Source organism: Ascidia mentula, chromosome 6 (assembly GCF_947561715.1).
Source record: "Ascidia mentula chromosome 6, kaAscMent1.1, whole genome shotgun sequence".
Lineage (NCBI taxonomy): Eukaryota > Metazoa > Chordata > Ascidiacea > Phlebobranchia > Ascidiidae > Ascidia > Ascidia mentula.
This window is the reverse complement of record NC_138571.1, coordinates 16184586-16201715: the sequence shown is the minus strand read 5'-3', so window position 1 is coordinate 16201715 and position 17130 is coordinate 16184586. Positions and strand designations below refer to the sequence as shown.

Here is a 17130-nt window from a genome sequence, read left to right as displayed (position 1 = left end):
GCTTTCCGTAGACGAATTTGGCATTTTCCTTTAACTATTTCCGTTCCTCAGCTCCATAAATTAGTGTTTGTAATTTTAAAAAAAAAAATAATATTTGGTTGCTTTGTTCATCCTTAACAATCGCACAGAATTTGATTTGTACACCTTAAATACGTAACATTGGTCAAAACAAGTTTGTCCAATGTTAAAAAACACGAAACACATTGGACAACGCTTTTTTTGCAAAAGTTAAACATTAACAGTAGTGGCGCAAGTGGAGTTTCGATCAACAAATTAGGCAGGTCGAGCTGGCAGCTGTTAGGCATATATATATATACAAGGATTTCAATACTCAGTACAAGTATATGTTACTTAGTATAAAAAACTTGCAGTTTAAGTAGTTTGAACAGAAAAGTTGATATGCTAGTTATGGAGCAGACGTTTCAAATACCACTGTGTTCATCATCGGTGCTAAGTAAGAATGAGTACTGATTACTGACAGGATGTTTGAAAACACTTTCCTATGAGATGTTTACATAAAACCAGCCTTAGCTGAATTAGTTGGGAGATCTTGTTTTCAACAAAAGCGCCAACAAACCGAAAAAGCTAGGGCAAATATGGAAAATAAATAATTTCTCTTTTGCTGTACCAAAGAATGAGTTGTGGCTAATTAACCAAGACAAACTCGTGTACATTGTACGACATGACTTAGCAGGCAAATTTCGTATGACATATCACTTATTACAGAAATTGATGTCAGTTCAAAAGCCGTCTTAGGCGTAAGAGGTCAAACGTAAGTCAAAGACAAGTGCGCAAAGTTTTGAAAATAGACATTCAAGTTCATAACTTGGTTTAAATGATTAAGGCGATTTGCCCTTGGAACATGAGATCACGGGTTGTTTTTTATTTGAAGTCGTTTGAAAGTTAATTATTAAAAGGCCGATAACGTGAATTTGCGACAATTAAAATGATGTTGTTTACTTTTCGTACGACATTAAGTTTCGGAAATTTTCCATTCAGTGGGTTGTTAACAACCGTTAGCCTTTTGACAGCATGACACGACTGCATGGGAAGGTTATGATAAAGAGTTTCGGTTGATTGTCAAAAATACGCGAGGGAACGTGATAATATAAAATGTCACATTGGTGAGTTAAATCAGCTGAAAACAATAAATAAAGTCATTGATAAATAAAAGTAATTGTTCCTGGCTCGAAACTTTACGAGTTTTTTTGCATTTGAACGTTGATCCAAAGTTAATCATGGGTAATGGCCGATGGCGTAACTCGAGTATCGGTTTGATTGTCAATGTGAACATTTGATTGATAGCAGAATGCAGCAGGATGAGGCATCAAGAAAAGAATGTTAGGTCCCAAATGCAGTGTGTTCATAAAAAAATCAGCCTATCAGTCCACTGAATCAATGAATTGTAATAAGGCCCCTTTTTGGTTCAACTTTTGGGGGTACTGATTTTTTCCGAACATGCTTGGAGCTGGAAAGCTAGGAGCGCATTGCGAGACATTTTCTGCTGAACTGCTGTGCAACGTGTAGCGTCGGCGATCCGATAGATACGGCACGTTACGACTGTCTCAATCCAGACAGCGCTTTCCTATCAGTATGTTTGTGACGTGACATACATGACAATGATTGCGCACAAGTACTTAACATAAAGACTAAACTGTAATCACTAGTTGGCGTAGTATGCCCAAACGGATTTTGGTAGGATGCTTCAGCGGTACATATACTAAAATTGGAACGATATAGAGAAGATTAGCATGAAAAAAACAAAGGTTCGAATCCGGGTGTGACCAAAAAAAGATTATATGTAGTTAAAAAGAGTACGTTTGCAAAAATTGCGCCGATAAACCAACACCAAGGCGAGTTACATAGTCGATTTGTTGGAATAAGTTTTTCGTCCTTGATATTTACGCCAGAAGCGTTTCACCCTTGAATTACAAAACCTTTTTTATACAAATTCATGCACAGAATAATCGTAATTAAAACACGTGTTGCGAGCACGGAATGATGAAGGAGGTGGTTTCAGTCTCGAAAATCGTGAGGAATGTGCCGTTCCTAATTGAAATATTATCCAAGGAATCTATTTTAATAGTCGGAAGAATCCGGATATAGAAACCGAATTCAAATATTGACCTTAAATTCTCCATCCAATGTGCTTCAACTTAAATATATCAATGATGCATGGAATCATGAATGTCGTTAAAGGTTGCATCGGAGAAATTGTTGTTGGCAAAACTCCTGCTTGCGTTTGTGTAGGATTGTGTCTTGTGAAAACGTTGGTCCGCTATTGTTTTGTGGCTAGGAGGAACTGTTTTGTTGGGTTTATATCAACATCTACAAAATTGTCAACATTTCAGAACAAAAGCGAACTGCAGTTTTTTAGGTTAAACGCAAGACTAACATGTCGAACAGCAAATTACCAATGTAAGATGATTCATGTGGCCAAACATAATAATACATGACTCCTTCTCATATTTTTACTGTCAACGGATGGAGAAGTAATGCTAAGCAATTACTTTTTAATTATCTACCAATCAAGCCAGGATTTAAATATTTTTAATTTTTTTGCACTTGATTTTCAAACCTTTTTTGTTAAAATTTGTTTATTGTGTCACCCATGCAACCTCAGCATTCTTATTTTTGTGAAAAAATTGGTGTTGCACCGAACCACGGATTTTTTCAGTTATGTTTTTTTGCTGAATCTTTAATTTGTTGGTAAAACTTTTTCCTTATTATAATTTTTTTTTGATTTTGTAAAAAGCGTCAACCTTCCGGTAGTATCTAGTAATTATAATCATAAAGTTATTGCATCATCGAAGAAACATGTCCAGTCCCAAAAGAAAACGACTGAAAAATTGCATAGAAGGCGCCGGCCCCTCAGGTGAGTGTTATTGTATAAAAATCCAAAGGCTGTATTTTATATTCGATGTATAAGAACAAAGCCGGATAAGTATAGGATTCATTCAACATTTCAACTGTCTTTCCAACCCGGGGTCCCCATGGCGCAGGCTGAGACGATATTGACGTCTTTTGTTTGCAACTGTATAACAAGAGACCTATAACTAAGGCTTGTTCCGTTCCAACCACAAGATAAAAAATGTTTCGCAATGCTATGTGCTTGAAGTTAGGTTTTTAAAGCTTCATAACCGGTGCACGTCATCTTAGCGGGTAAAATCAATGTACAAGGTGGTTAATGTACACATTTTGCTGCTGTTTATTGAGTTGGAGAAAGTTTAGTAACAAAATTGCATACTGCACTAAGTTATGTCACAGTCTTCCAATCACTAAGCTAAGAGAAATCAGACAAGATATAAGTTAAGCAATGTGGAGCCAATAATATGAATTTGTGTATAAGCTGCAGACAGATGGCCACTGTTTCGAACTTTTAGGAAGATATAAGTTATCTCCAAAGAAATTGATAAAATTGATATGCACGCCTAAAACACAAGAAACCTTACTTTCGAGTCAAACACAGCACATATCCATAACTAATACATAATGGGAAAACTAAATGTATTTTTAAATTAAAACCGGATAAAAATTACAACTGGCAAGATTGTTTTGTTGGCATTGGCCTTCATTACAGAAGGTATTTTAGTTTGAAAAACTTCTGTACACAACCTCAATCTGAAGCGTAATAGCCCTTAGAAAGACGAAAACCGGTGTGGTTTAAGGAAAGTTGGAAACCTTTTATTGCTGGGCAACCGTATCGGTCGCTACCGTAACTGGCAACACCGGATGATATTTTTACTGAGGCAACACTGAATGTATTGACGCCGTGTTGCCCAATTCACATCAAAGACCATTATACTAACAACATGGCTTTAACAACGAATATTTTTTTGTCAATTATGACAGTTTTTACATATGTCGTCTGAATTTGAGACAGTCGTATTCAATATGAAAGGAATAACGGGCGCAACGTCAACGCGCCGGAACAGGAGCGGTTTCCAATTAAACAACACAATTGTAAATTCATTATGTGGACAAATTCACATCATGGTAAATTCTATCGCACTTACCGAACTGTTTTGCGACCGATTTTATTCAGTAAATTGTCCGTTGTGACAACACATCTTTCAGTTGCCTTATCATAATACCAGTAAACTTTTCAATTGTTGCAAAGCACAGTCAGCAAACTATTACGCAGTTTTGTAACTAAGTCCTCATTCTAATGGAATTATTCATATTTAAATGTGCCACAATAACTGGCAACACAAACAGCAAAAACATAACCACACGGTCTGCACGCGTAAGGCTACTGCGCAGCCTTTGTTACACAAAAACGAAATTTATGCCGAACATAGAGAACATGACATCAAAAAATTAACGAAATTGGGTTTGGGAATCTACAAATGTGTTGCAAACAAATCGTTGGTCGGTTCGAAATTAGCGTAAGTTCCTTTGCAGTCCACCTTCAATACAGATCCAAACTCTCTTCTATACCCGAAGCGACTCTAATACACACCTTAACTTAACCAAGCTCAAGTAACAGCAAAACGTAAAAATACAGTAGGGGTCTCTGCACGCACAATTTATTTTTTCAGCTCTGGTAGGTTGAACTTGAGAAAAAGCTAACCGCCTTTGTGGAGGTTGAAAAGCAAACCAATCAACCGTAAACTGCTTGCTTGGCGAAACGGAACTTGTTAGTATTTAAATTCCTCTAACATGCCGGCAGATAAAAACTAGCGGTGTGCCAATATAAAATAGGACCAATATTCGGTCAGACATGTTGAAAGTAAACACAGAACACACAAAGGATTGCAATATTTGTTGCTTGTGGTGTTTTAAGCCCCAGTGTCGTCAAATAGTTTTTACAACATTGAGCAAATGTTTTCTTTTCCACAACGACCAGGTTTCGAAACTGTTTACAGGACTTTGATTGCCTATCGAAAAAGCTGTTGAGCCCAATATTAACACCGACTCTTACAAACACACTAATATTTAGGTAGGAAACACGACAATAAAGCTTTGTTACAACCGCTGTGCTTGGTAACAATGACACCTGACAAGGTCTCTTGGAAAAGCAACACCCAACTCTTTACAAAATGTTGAGAAAGCTGCATGGCGCCTGCATGCAAACTGTGAAAAAGGGGAAAGTTGTTGAGCTATGTAGTTGCGAGCTACTTACCGAATACCAATGAAAGATATCAGGTGTTTTTTCCAGGGTGTAGGTGGGGACAGACGTGTATTGGAATTAAGTGCATAACAAAATGCAGTTTGTGCATTTGTGTGATATGCGAGCTTCACATTGCAGTTCTTTATAACACTTGGTGTTGCTGGTGCTTTCGAGGCACACTCAAGCATTTTAACGTTGCCTAAGCGCAATAACAACATATACTCAGTAGCCTATTACCACAACATATCTTAACCCAGAATTGTCAATTTGTAACTTTAGTTAACATCATGGACTCCGATTCCCCAAATGTCGCAAGCGACCATGAGGCAACCGTAAAAGTAAAAGGGGAAGAAAAGAAGGAGTTTATACCTACTCTGGAGAATATAGGTGGGTTTAATGTTCGGTTATATATCGTGCGATTGATTTCAAATAGCAATAGTCTCATGAAGCGACCTCGTGTCTGCACTGGATGTTTAAGCACAATAACAAAAACAGCTTAAGCGCTAGTGTGACATAATGCATTATTTTGTTGATCTGGACCTACAGCAGATTCACCTTTCTGCCATGTAACGTTTACCTTCCAATTAGCTTGGGCAATAACCTAAGTTTAGGATTACGAAATCCAACAAGCATCAACTTTAGCTATTTTGCCACGAATTATTTATCATACCGCTTACGAAAGAACTTCAAAGCCAAATTTTTGTAGAATTCTTTTTAAACATGCGCACAGTAATGAAGTTATAGGCCTACTTTTTACGAGTTTATTTAAAACATGTTTTCAAAAATTGGACCCGTTTCGTCATCACATAGATTGCAAAAAATAATGGAAAGTTGTTTTCCTTTTATCCCAAGACGATGAACGAGCGTACGTTGAGCAAGTGGATACTTTAACCGAAAGCAGCGAGTCATGGTTTCAATACGACGTTAATTACGAGAGAAAAATTGGAAAATTTTTCATCTTTAATCAGGAGGTTGGATACTAACTTAAAAAGCATTGCTTAATTTTTAAAGAAACAGTAATGTAATGTGCCATGGGAAACTTAGCGGTGCCACTTTTGCTGTCATGAACTCAATAACTGCGACGTTATTCGTTTTAGGACATTGTATTGCAACTTAGAAGTAACCTAAGTTATTGTTGTTACTTTTATCTCATCAGACGTTTAAGGACAAATCAACCCAGACCAGGTATGGAACAAACATTGACGCGGAAAGTTTGTCACGTGTTGCTGAAAATTTAGGATTCGATGTGGTAACATTCAGAGACAAAACAGTCAAACAAATACGAGATGAACTTCAAAGTTGTCAGTATTTTATTTATTTTTTTTTAATTAAACTTTTGTTCATCTTTAAACAATTCTTATATTTAGTTTCTAAAAAAAAGAGTGAAAGCTACTCGTGTTTCGCGTGTGCGTTTTTATCACATGGAAGGACAAGAGACGGATGTCACGAGGTGGCAGCATATAGCAATGGGGAGGAGGAGGTAGAAGGTCAAGTAGCAGAAGGAGACGGCTTCCTGGGGCTTGCAGAAGTGTTAAATTTCTTCACTAATTCTAACTGCCCATCTCTGGAGGGAAAACCCAAACTTTTTTTTATTCAGGTAAGTGCTATACAGTCTCAAAGTGGCATTCATGGGCCAAAACCCCCATATACATACAAGAAACGCAAACAAAACAATTTATTCGGCGAACGATTGGCAATTTCGGTCAATTCCTCAACTCATATACATATTAAAGTAAACTGGATTCGTGTCCAGGATATCCTGGGTTCAACTCCAAGTGTCGTCCCGGTGTGTAACAATTGAATCACAAGAGAACAAAAAACGGCGATATTAAATTTAAGATCAGACTTAAGCGTTTACGTTAAGTTAATCTTTTAAGAAAAGTAAGAACATTTGGAAACACGGGAGCTTCGTAAAAGTGAAATCACAACTTAATTATATACAAAGGCATGCAGATGGAATACAGGAAAGGTTCTCACACCGAATGCAGTAAAAACGCCTGCCTTACAGGAAGTAAGGAAATTGTCCATTGCACCAGAGGCTCACTTCTTCGTGGCACAATCAACACTTCCAGGTTTACTGTCATGTTTAACTGTAGTTGTTAGAATTTCACTGTGTTACAAACAAAATAAAAGGTTATTTACTCTTGTTGCATTGTACAGAAAGTCTTTCAACTCGCAACCCAACAACTGGAAGCATTTTTGTAGAAAAGCTGTGCGAATCATTTGATGAATTCCTTGAAAGAAATCAGTTATTTTCACCAGAAGAAGTAAGAACTGCCTTCGTTGCCCTTACTAAAATAGAAATTATTTAACATAGTATAGCTAAATGGAATCACGGCCACTATATCTTCCACATGAATACACAACAAAACTTACAATTTTAAAAATGCATTATATTTGCAGGTTTTGTTCAAAACAAATGGCGTAATGTCCACCAAGGACAGATGCTTTGAGGTAAAAGATTGTCAAGGAAGACTGCAAACGTTCAAAATGATGCAATTGGCATCAGTTACATCTCTACTGACAAAAGACTTCTACTTAAGGCGAGCGTAAAAATGTTTTCCGTGCTGCCAAAAACTTTTATAAAGACCACGCCTTAGCCAAACATGCGCGATGTAGTAATAAGTAAACTTATTGATTGTCCTATTAATATATTTAACACGCTGAACAATTTACGTTAACTTCCGTTGTTATAGACCTACATCCCTACAAAACAAGACGAACCCAGATGTTTCCAAATACAGAAATAGCATGATATCTGACAATGAAATCTACAAACGCCATTCCAATTACTTTGTTATTTTTTCTTCTGAGGTGAGGTTAAAATGTTATTGTGGTTTTTCAATCGAGCCTACTACAGCAAGTTGGAGATATTATACTGTATTGCAGAGGTACGAAGAAGCATTTGGCACCTCAGATAAGAACAATTTGTCTGCAACAGCGAAAAATATGGGATTTGTGTCTCTGGAAGATACTTATAATGACAAAAATGACCTATTCGCAAAAATCAAAACACGTAAGTAGGAAATATACTTTTGGTCCATCTATTTAGCCATCATTAGGCTGAAGACGGACCATAAGTCAACCATCATAGTTGGTTACGCAAAATGTCAAATGTTGACAGACAACAATAAAAAATTGAACTTACTTATTCAGACTTCGAGAAAACAAACCACAGTAACAGCCGCATATTTCTCTTTGCACTACTCGCCACAAACGATGGAAATGATTATGACGATAATTGGGAATTCGATCCCACAATTGGAGAACTGATGAATGAATTTTCCTCCAAAAGCCGTACACAATTAGAAAATGTTCCGAAACTCTTCTTTGTTCAGGTTGTTAAGTCAACCAGAATAATAGAAACCGAAACGTTAAAAGTGTACCCTACAGGTTGGTAATCCACTTCAGGCCGATCATAAAGGAATTGCTTCAGGAAAATTTCCAACTTTACCTTCTAGTAACCCATATGCTGACATGCTGATTGTTCATTCCCGTTCAAGTAAGTATAAGGCACATGCTTTCTTGCGCAAAACACCTTACATGACTCACGTTGTTTTACATAGGCTGCTATCAAAAATTGGAAAAAGATGAATATGCTTCCGTGTTTGTGACCAGCTTGTGCGATTGCCTGGTGAATTACCAAAACAAATTGGATGTCATGCATGTGAGATATTGATCGTTATATATAATACTTTACTTCACTGTACCATAAAACGAATGCACTTTCGGCTTTTGTAGATAATGAGACGGGTAAACTTAAAAATGGAAAGTTCGGGATTACCCCTTGTAACGTCGCACTTGAGAACACCTGTGACCTTGGCTACAGAAGAATAGAAACGATGAGCACTTTCAGTGTGTTACCACTGTTACGTATTCGTCGACCAGGCCACTAATGTTAAAGAAAAAATGTACATATGTTTGGCTGCCATGCTTGTTATTCGGTCATTTTAAGCTTATTTCCGATTTGCTGGCGCCGAAAAACATTTTTATGACAACTTAAACAGAAAAGGAATTTAAAAAAATGCAAACATGATGTATTCGTTTAATTTTTTGCTTGGCATTGTATATGCAGTGTAACTAACAAAAAATATTTGCTTGTATCTGACAAAATGAAAATCTTTTGGCGTAAAATGCCTGCATGTACAATTTTTGAGCGTTTTCGTGTCACTTTCTGTATGCTACTATTGTTGAGTGACCGGTGTTTATGCAGAAATAAAATAGATGACATCTGTCTTGCACCATGCTTCAAATGCGCCATAAGACCTTCAGCGCATGACGGCATGCAATATTTTTGTGAACCGGGGTCTGCGAAATGTACAGTGAACTTGAACCTTTTTTTAAAATAGGCCCCTTTTGTTTGACAACAAATTTCTATTCGACTAAATAACAGCTAGTACATAGACCTTCGAGTTTCCATATGACATGATTGCGTATGTGATGACGAATGTACCGCCAACGCGCTAGTGTTACGTATATGGAGTATATTTTTGTCCAACACCGTGTGGGCACGATGTGCGTGGAAATCTTGACTCCTACAGCTGCTCAAACCTGCAAGTCGTCTTTGCGTTTCAAACGCTTCCTTCTGACAGGTGATAAAGCCTATTGAGTCTGCAGCGCAAACACAAGTTTCAACGGTAATTATGCATCGTTGCCTTTTGTGTCGCTCTTAAGGCTATGTCACTTGATCTACCGTTACATTGCATTGCATTTTGCATTTCTAAATACGTTTTAATGTATATAGATCTATTCGTTTATTAGTCTATCATGTACAATTCGATTCTATTTTTTGGCTCTGACAAGATATAATTACAATTTTTCCCACAAGAATCCTGATAATAAACTGTTTATTAAGATTATACTTGGGTGCAAAGTATCTGGAGTAAAGTAGTCTAATTAGAAAAGCCAAAGCTAGAATGCTGTTCATCATAATACTGGTAAACGTTTCAAACTCACACAGGGTTCATCATGAGTACTCAAATGAGCAGCTTACAAAAAGCGTCAGGGTATAGAGGGGAAATAAAAGGCAGAAGGGAAACAACAATGGCGTAAAACAACAAGCCGGGGGCATGCCACGTGATAATAGCACCGGCAGCGCAGCAGCGAGGTGATCATTAGCGATGTGTCGAGCTGCTGTGCAAAACCTGGATGTTAAACAACTTTTTAACCCACTCACGCCAAACAAGGAATCAGCGAGTTGTCCTAGTTTTAAAACTTGCAGAGCGCTTACCTACCCTTCCATATATCATCACCTAAAGCAGTGATTCACAATATTTATTTATTTCCCGCGTTGGGAACCACTTTTTGGGAAAGTGGTCATTATATCTCAAGGCCAACAACAGCAAATTTCGATTTTCAACGTGGCTATAAAACGTTTTAAAACTGTCGATACAGTGCTTTATGCTTCTATGTGTTATGACTTAGAAGCCCGTGTTACAAGTGTTTTTATTTTCTTCGACATAAATGACCTATGCAAATTAAAATACTTATCGATCACCTTCTATTTTAGGCCCATGTGAATGTTACATCTAACCACACAACTCAGTATTGGCCATATCAATACGCAGCACATCCGTTTAAGATCCGTACGTGTTGCATCGTATTACGTTGAATTATGTTGCCAGTTTATAGCTGGTGCGCCAACATTGATATGACAGATGTATATCTACATGAAATACGCATTTCCGTTTTGGATGCAACACCTTTGTAATGTTCGAGCAGCTAAACCGACAGTCTAGGCGTCAGTGACGAACATCAGTGAAGTGATGGTATTATGTATATTAATAGAAAAAAACTTACAGTGACGATGTAGAGCTCGCGTCGCCATACGGAAACGAGACTCAACTCGATGGGTGGAAGAAAAAGACGACCCTTCGGTTTGTTCATAATACATTAAGAGTATAATTGATTTTGAATTGACACAAAGACAGTTATAGCAGTGACGAATTGCGTCAGTTATTGATGATGAAAATAAACTTATGTCTCTACGCACAGGGCAGTGGTTCCCAATGTAGGGTTCGAAGACGCCTTAGCGAGTGATGGTTCCACGGAGATATTGCAAGTTGGTTTTCCCACGGAGATACGATTTAATGCGAGATTTTTTGCGATTTTTTTTTTTAATCTAAAAATGAATCAAATTACCCTTGAAAACAAAACAGACAGTTTCCCTATGAATAAGTGGTAACAAAATATGCTTTATTTTTGTTTGAAAGCTTACGTAGTTTGGTCCAAAAGTTGTCAAATTAAACGCGTAGCAACTTGAATATTCTGTACAAAAAAAGATAATCATTCTTTCACGGGTTGTGTTTATTAAAATAAAGTGTTTTGTCGCTAAGTAGGGGGTTTGCAACCATGAGTTAGAGTGATGAGCATTATGCCACTAAAAACGTTTAGTTTTTCACGGTCCTAGTATACGAAGACAGTACTTATTCCTTGTCGTTACTTTCTTCCTTGTTTATAAAGGATTTAACGAAATAAAGAAGGTAATATAAGTGTTAGGTGGCTAGCAAGGTTAATTATTGCTATTGAAAGGATGGAAATGTACAATCAAGACGATTGTTTGCATCGAGTGAGAGTTTAAAAAATATATGGTTTGTGCCCGAGTAAAAGTTTAATTAATTCTAATTTGAGTTATTCATAACAATGGTGGATGGCGTTTATTTCAAACGATTAAGATAATAATATTACTTAGCTGCAGAGCCACGGAAATTTGATTTATTGTTGATGATTAGCGTTATTGCCAGGCTCAGCTACCAATGACAGGTGCACCATCAACAAATTCATCAGAATTAATAGGACAAACTGCACACGTATATAGCAATGGCATACTGAGTGCATCACAAAACGCTGCGTGTGCTTCCGGTAGAGATTTGAGGTCTTCTGATTGCAGTCTGTTGTTTTTTCCAGCCTATGTTTTCACTGCTCGCAAATTTTTTTGACAAAATATTGCGTTGCCTTTGTAGGTATTGTGTGGGTATTTGGGTCGCATGAGTCAGTGCTTACATTCATTTGGCGGTGATTAAGCGGTTCTAAACAGAAGTTGTAGCTAACTACCAATCATAGCTGTGGGATTGTGTCTTGTAAGAACGTTGGTCAGAATCGTTTTGTTCAGAAAAATTGGTTTGTTTACTTTATAACACCCTATCGGTTTACGTTGTTCCCTCAACCTGTTCAGACCCGTGAGCGTGAAATTACCAGATGATATTCAGCTGTGACGCGCGATACTTATCCGCGTCCTGTCAAAAACTACGACGGTGCGCATTGTCTCAGGAGGTAAAATCGTTGCGCGAGGTGGTTGATGTAACATTTTCTCGCTGTGTATTCGGTTCGAATAAATTTTTAACATCATGTTATTGGAGCAAGACCCAATACTATTAGATTAAACCAGACAGAATATAAAAAGCTAAGATTAGAAAACTATAAAAGTGCTGACATTCTAGAGCAGAAGCAAACTGCATGTCCCTGTATGTTATATTTAACAACCTAAAAAGTCAGGATTTACTTGTTTTGCAAAACAGTTTTCTGTTAATTCGCATTTGCCCACACGCCAGTAAAATTAGGATTTCATGAGGAAAAAGTATTTTGTCCAGTTAAGGACAAGGTAAGAAACAAATTGAGATGCAGTCTTATCGTGTAATGCCAAGAAACACTTGTACGTGAAATAATATATGTGTTATATTTTATTTTGACACCGACGTTTTTCATTAAAATTTGCATAATGCCTTAGCACTTATATTTTTATACCAGCGCGCATAGCTTAATTATCACTTGACTACCGTTTCTTAGTTTTTACCTGGGCATCACAACAAAATTGAAATATCAACCATAAACGATACGCAATAGAGTCATTTCCGACTCGAACTGTTTTGATCAAGGAGATTAAAGTATAAACAGATTTGGTAATTCCATTAGTACGAAGGTGATTTCTCACTTAATGAACAAAAATTCCGCGGTGTGCTACGTGATCTACGCAATAAAGAAGGTGCCGTTTTAGTTAAAGTCACTAATTTGTTCATATTATTACACTTATAATGTTTCAAAAAAAAGTTGTTGGTTGTTAACAGTCACTTTTATGGAAATAGAAATGCAATACACCTTCTACAATCAATTGTCAAAAGTAGGTGCATGTCTGGCAATATTGTTTTCACATCGAGTTTTGAAGGATATCTACCAGCCACATTCAACCAATACAATTAATGCAATCCAATTGTTCTTGCTAGCACAAAGATATAAACAATAAAAAAGTATGTAAAAAATAATTACTTGGGAAACAGAACGGTTTACCAGCTAATACTCCCAACGTCAGCATATAACCGTATATAGTGCTGTTTTAGGTGTGAATGATTTCGTGGCTTCATTGAAAAAAAAAATGCATGGCTGAAAAGCGCACATCCTAATCGAACGCATTGGAAAGATTTTTGACTTCAGAATTGAAAGAAAGTAGTCCATGGCAAATCTTGAAAACAAATATTGATCACCACTTATTTTAGGCCCATGTGAATGTTAGATCTAACCACACAACTCAGTATTGGCCATATTAATACGCAGCATATCCGTTTTAAGATCCGTACGTGTTGCACCGTAATACGTTGAATTATATTGTCAGTTTATGGCTGGTGCGCCGACATTGATATGACAGATGTATATCTACATGAAATACGCATTTCCGTTTGGGATGCAACACCTTTGTAATGTTCGTGCAGCTAAACCGTCAGTCTAGGCGTCAGTGACGAACGTCAGTGACATGATGGTATTATGTATATTAATAGCAAAAAGCTTACAGTGACGATGTAGAGCTCGCATCGCCACACGGAAACGAGACTCAACTCGATGGGGGGAGAAATAGACGACCCTTTGTTTGTTCATAATACATTAAGAGTATAATTGATTTTGAATTGACACAAAGACAGTTATAGCAGTGACGAATTGCGTCAGTTATTGATGATGAAAATAAACTTATGTCTCTACGCACAGGGCAGTGGTTCCCAATGTGGGTTCAAAGACGCCTTAGCGAGAGATCGTTCCACGGAGATATTGCAAGTTGGTTTTCCCACGGAGATAAGATTTAATACGAGATTTTTTCGATTTTATTAAATCTAAAAATCAAATTGCCCTTGAAAACAAAACAGACAGTTTCCCTATGAATAAATGGTAACAAAATATGCTTTATTTTTGTTTGAAAGCTTACGTAGTTTGGTCTAAAAGTTGTCAAATTAAACGCGTAGCAACTTGAATATTCTGTACAGAAAAGGATAATCAAACGTTCACGGGTTGTGTTTATCAAAATAGAGTGTTATGTGGCTAAGTAGGGGGTTTGCAACCATAAGTTAGAGTGATGAGCATTATGCCACTAAAAACGTCAGTTTTTCACGGTCCTAGTATACGAAGACAGTACTTATTCCTTGCCGTTACTTTCTTTGTTATAAATGATTTAACGAAATAAAGAAGGTAAAGTTAAAAGTTAGGTGGCTAGCAAGGTCGGTTATTGCTATTGAAACGATGGAAATGTGCAATCACAACGATTGTTTTTATCGAGTGAGAGTTTAAAAAATATATGGTTTGTGCCCGAGTAAAAATTTAATTAATTTTAATTTGAGTTATTCATAACAATGGTGGATGGCGTTTGTTTCAAACGATTAAGATAATAATATTACTTTGCTGCAGAGCCACGGAAATTTGATTTATTGTTGATGATTAGCGTTATTGCCAGGCTCAGCTACCAATGACAGGTGCACCAACAACAAATTTATCAGAATTAATAGGACAAACTGCTCACGTATATAGCAATGACATACTGAGTGCATCACAAAACGCTGTGTGCTTCCGGTAGAGATTTGCGGTCTTCTTTGTGATTGCAGTCTGTTGTTTTTTTCCAGCCTACGTTTTCACTGCTCGCAAATTTTTTTGACAAAATATTGCTTGGCCTTTGTAGTGTATTGGGTGGGTATTTGGGTTGTATTAGTCAGTGCTTACATTCATTTGGCGGTGATTAAACGGTTCTAAACAGAAGCTGTAGTTAACTACCAACCATAGCTGTGGGGTTGTATCTTGTAAAAACGTTGGTCAGAATTGTTTTGTGGTCAGAAAATTGGTTTGTTTATTTTATATTATCCCAGTGGTTTATGTTGTTCTCTCTCAATTTGTTCAGATCCGTGAGCGTGAAATTACCAGATGATATTCAGCTGTGGCACGCGATACTTATCCGCGTCCTGTCAAAAACTACGACGGTGCGCATTGTCTCAGGAGGTAAAATCGTTGTGCAAGGTGGTTGATGTAACATTTTGTCGCTGTATATTGGGTTCGAGCAAACTTTTTACATCATGCTATTGGAGCAAGACCCATTACTTCTACTGCATTAGATTAAACCCGACCGAATACAAAAGCTAACATTAGAAAACTATAAAAGTGCTGACATTCTAGAGCAGAAGCAAGCTGCATGTCCTTGTATGTTATATTTAACAACCTAAAAAGTCAGGATTTACTTGTTTTGCAAAACAGTTTTCTGTTAATTCGCATTTCAACTGCTATGCCCACACGCCAGTAAAATAAGGATTCCATGAGGAAAAAGTATTTTGTCCAGTTAAGGACGAGGTAAGAAACAAATTGAGATGCAGTCTTATCGTGTATACAATGACACACTTGTACGTCAAATAATTTATGTGTTATATTTTATTTTGACACTTTTTCATTAAAATTTGTATAATGCATTACTCATATAACCTTAGCATTTATATTTTTATACCAGCGCGCATAGCTTAATTATCATTTGACTACCTTTTCTTATTTCTTACCTGGGCATCACAACAAAATTGAAATATTAACCATAAGCGATACGCAATAGAGTCATTTCCGACTCGAACTGTTTTGATCAAGGAGATTAAAGTATAAACAGATTTGGTAATTCCATTAGTACGAAGGTGATTTCTCACTTAATGAACAAAAATTCCGCGGTGTGCTACGTGATCTACGCAATAAAGAAGGTGCCGTTTTAGTTAAAGTCACTAATTTGTTCATATTATTACACTTATAATGTTCAAAAAAAAGGTGTTGGTTGTTAACAGTCACTTTTATGGGAATAGAAATGCAATACACCTTCTACAATCAATTGTTAAAAGTAGGTGCATGTCTGGCAATATTGTTTTCACATCGAGTTTTGAAGGATATCTATCCGCCACATTCAATCAATACAATTAATGCAATCCAATTGTTCTTGCTAGCACAAAGATATAAACAATAAAAAAATATATAAAAAATAATTACTTGGGAAACAGAACGGTTTATACTCCCAATCGTCAGCATATAACCGTATATAGTGCTGTTTTAGGTGTGAATGATTTCGTGGCTTCATTGAAAAAAAAAAACATGGCTGAAACACACACATCCTAATCGAACGCATTGGAAAGATTTTTGACTTCAGAATTGAAAGAAAGTAGTCCATGGCAAATCTTGAAAACAAATATTGACCACCACTTATTTTAGGCCCATGTGAATGTTACATCTAACCACACAACTCAGTATTGGCCATATTAATACGCAGCATATTCGTTTAAGATCCGTACGTGTTGCATCGTAATACGTTGAATTATATTGTCAGTTCATGGCTGGTGCGCCAACACTGATATGACAGATGTATATCTACATGAAATACGCATTTCCGTTTGGGATGCAACACCTTTGTAATGTTCGTGCAGCTAAACTGACAGTTTAGGCGTCAGTGACGAACATCAGTGAAGTGATGGTATTATATATATTAATAGCAAAAAGCTTACAGTAACAATTTACGGAGATACGATTTAATGCGAGATTTTTTGCGATTTTATTGAATCTGAAAATGAATCAAATTACCCTTGGAACAGGAGGTCACGGTTTGTTTTTTATTTGAAGTCGTTTTAAAGTTGAACATTAAAAGGCCGATGACGTAAATTTGCGACAATTAAATTAATGTTGTTTACTTTTCTCACAATATGTTGGTTCGGAAATTTTCCATTCATTGGGTTGTTAACAACCGTTAACCTGTT

The 17130-nt window shown here is 36.8% G+C and overlaps 2 protein-coding genes across 3 annotated transcripts; both read left to right on the top strand.

Annotated features, from left to right (window-relative positions):
• The first annotated feature begins 2757 nt into the window (after positions 1 to 2757).
• Positions 2758 to 7666, top strand: LOC145907303 (caspase-7-like). Its single transcript, XM_082994729.1, has 8 exons — positions 2758 to 2875; positions 5393 to 5500; positions 5966 to 6084; positions 6270 to 6414; positions 6481 to 6710; positions 7059 to 7185; positions 7274 to 7380; positions 7517 to 7666. The coding sequence occupies exons 1-8, from the start codon at positions 2818 to 2820 to the stop codon at positions 7664 to 7666; spliced, it is 1044 nt and encodes a 347-aa protein (XP_082850855.1). The 5' UTR covers positions 2758 to 2817.
• A 156-nt stretch (positions 7667 to 7822) lies between these two features.
• On the top strand, positions 7823 to 9334 carry LOC145906717 (caspase-3-like). Of its 2 annotated transcripts, none has more exons than XM_082994171.1 (6): positions 7823 to 7927; positions 8003 to 8129; positions 8270 to 8451; positions 8507 to 8615; positions 8680 to 8780; positions 8855 to 9334. In XM_082994171.1, exons 1-6 carry the CDS (start codon positions 7865 to 7867, stop codon positions 8948 to 8950), a joined length of 678 nt encoding a protein of 225 aa, XP_082850297.1. In that variant the 5' UTR covers positions 7823 to 7864; the 3' UTR covers positions 8951 to 9334. The 2 variants fall into 2 exon arrangements, with proteins under 2 accessions (XP_082850297.1, XP_082850296.1); XM_082994170.1 differs by having other exon boundaries at positions 8270 to 8454.
• Positions 9335 to 17130: the final 7796 nt, after the last annotated feature.

Coding starts and splice junctions, on each gene's coding strand:
- LOC145907303 (XM_082994729.1), top strand. CDS start 2,818: ATGTCCAGTCCCAAAAGAAAACGACTGAAAAATTGCATAGAAGGCGCC. Junction 6,415..6,480: donor ACGAGATGAACTTCAAAGTT/GTCAGTATTTTA, acceptor TCTTATATTTAG/TTTCTAAAAAAAAGAGTGAA. Junction 7,381..7,516: donor AGTTATTTTCACCAGAAGAA/GTAAGAACTGCC, acceptor TTATATTTGCAG/GTTTTGTTCAAAACAAATGG.
- LOC145906717 (XM_082994170.1), top strand. CDS start 7,865: ATGATATCTGACAATGAAATCTACAAACGCCATTCCAATTACTTTGTT. Junction 8,130..8,269: donor ATTCGCAAAAATCAAAACAC/GTAAGTAGGAAA, acceptor TTACTTATTCAG/ACTTCGAGAAAACAAACCAC. Junction 8,781..8,854: donor ACAAATTGGATGTCATGCAT/GTGAGATATTGA, acceptor CGGCTTTTGTAG/ATAATGAGACGGGTAAACTT.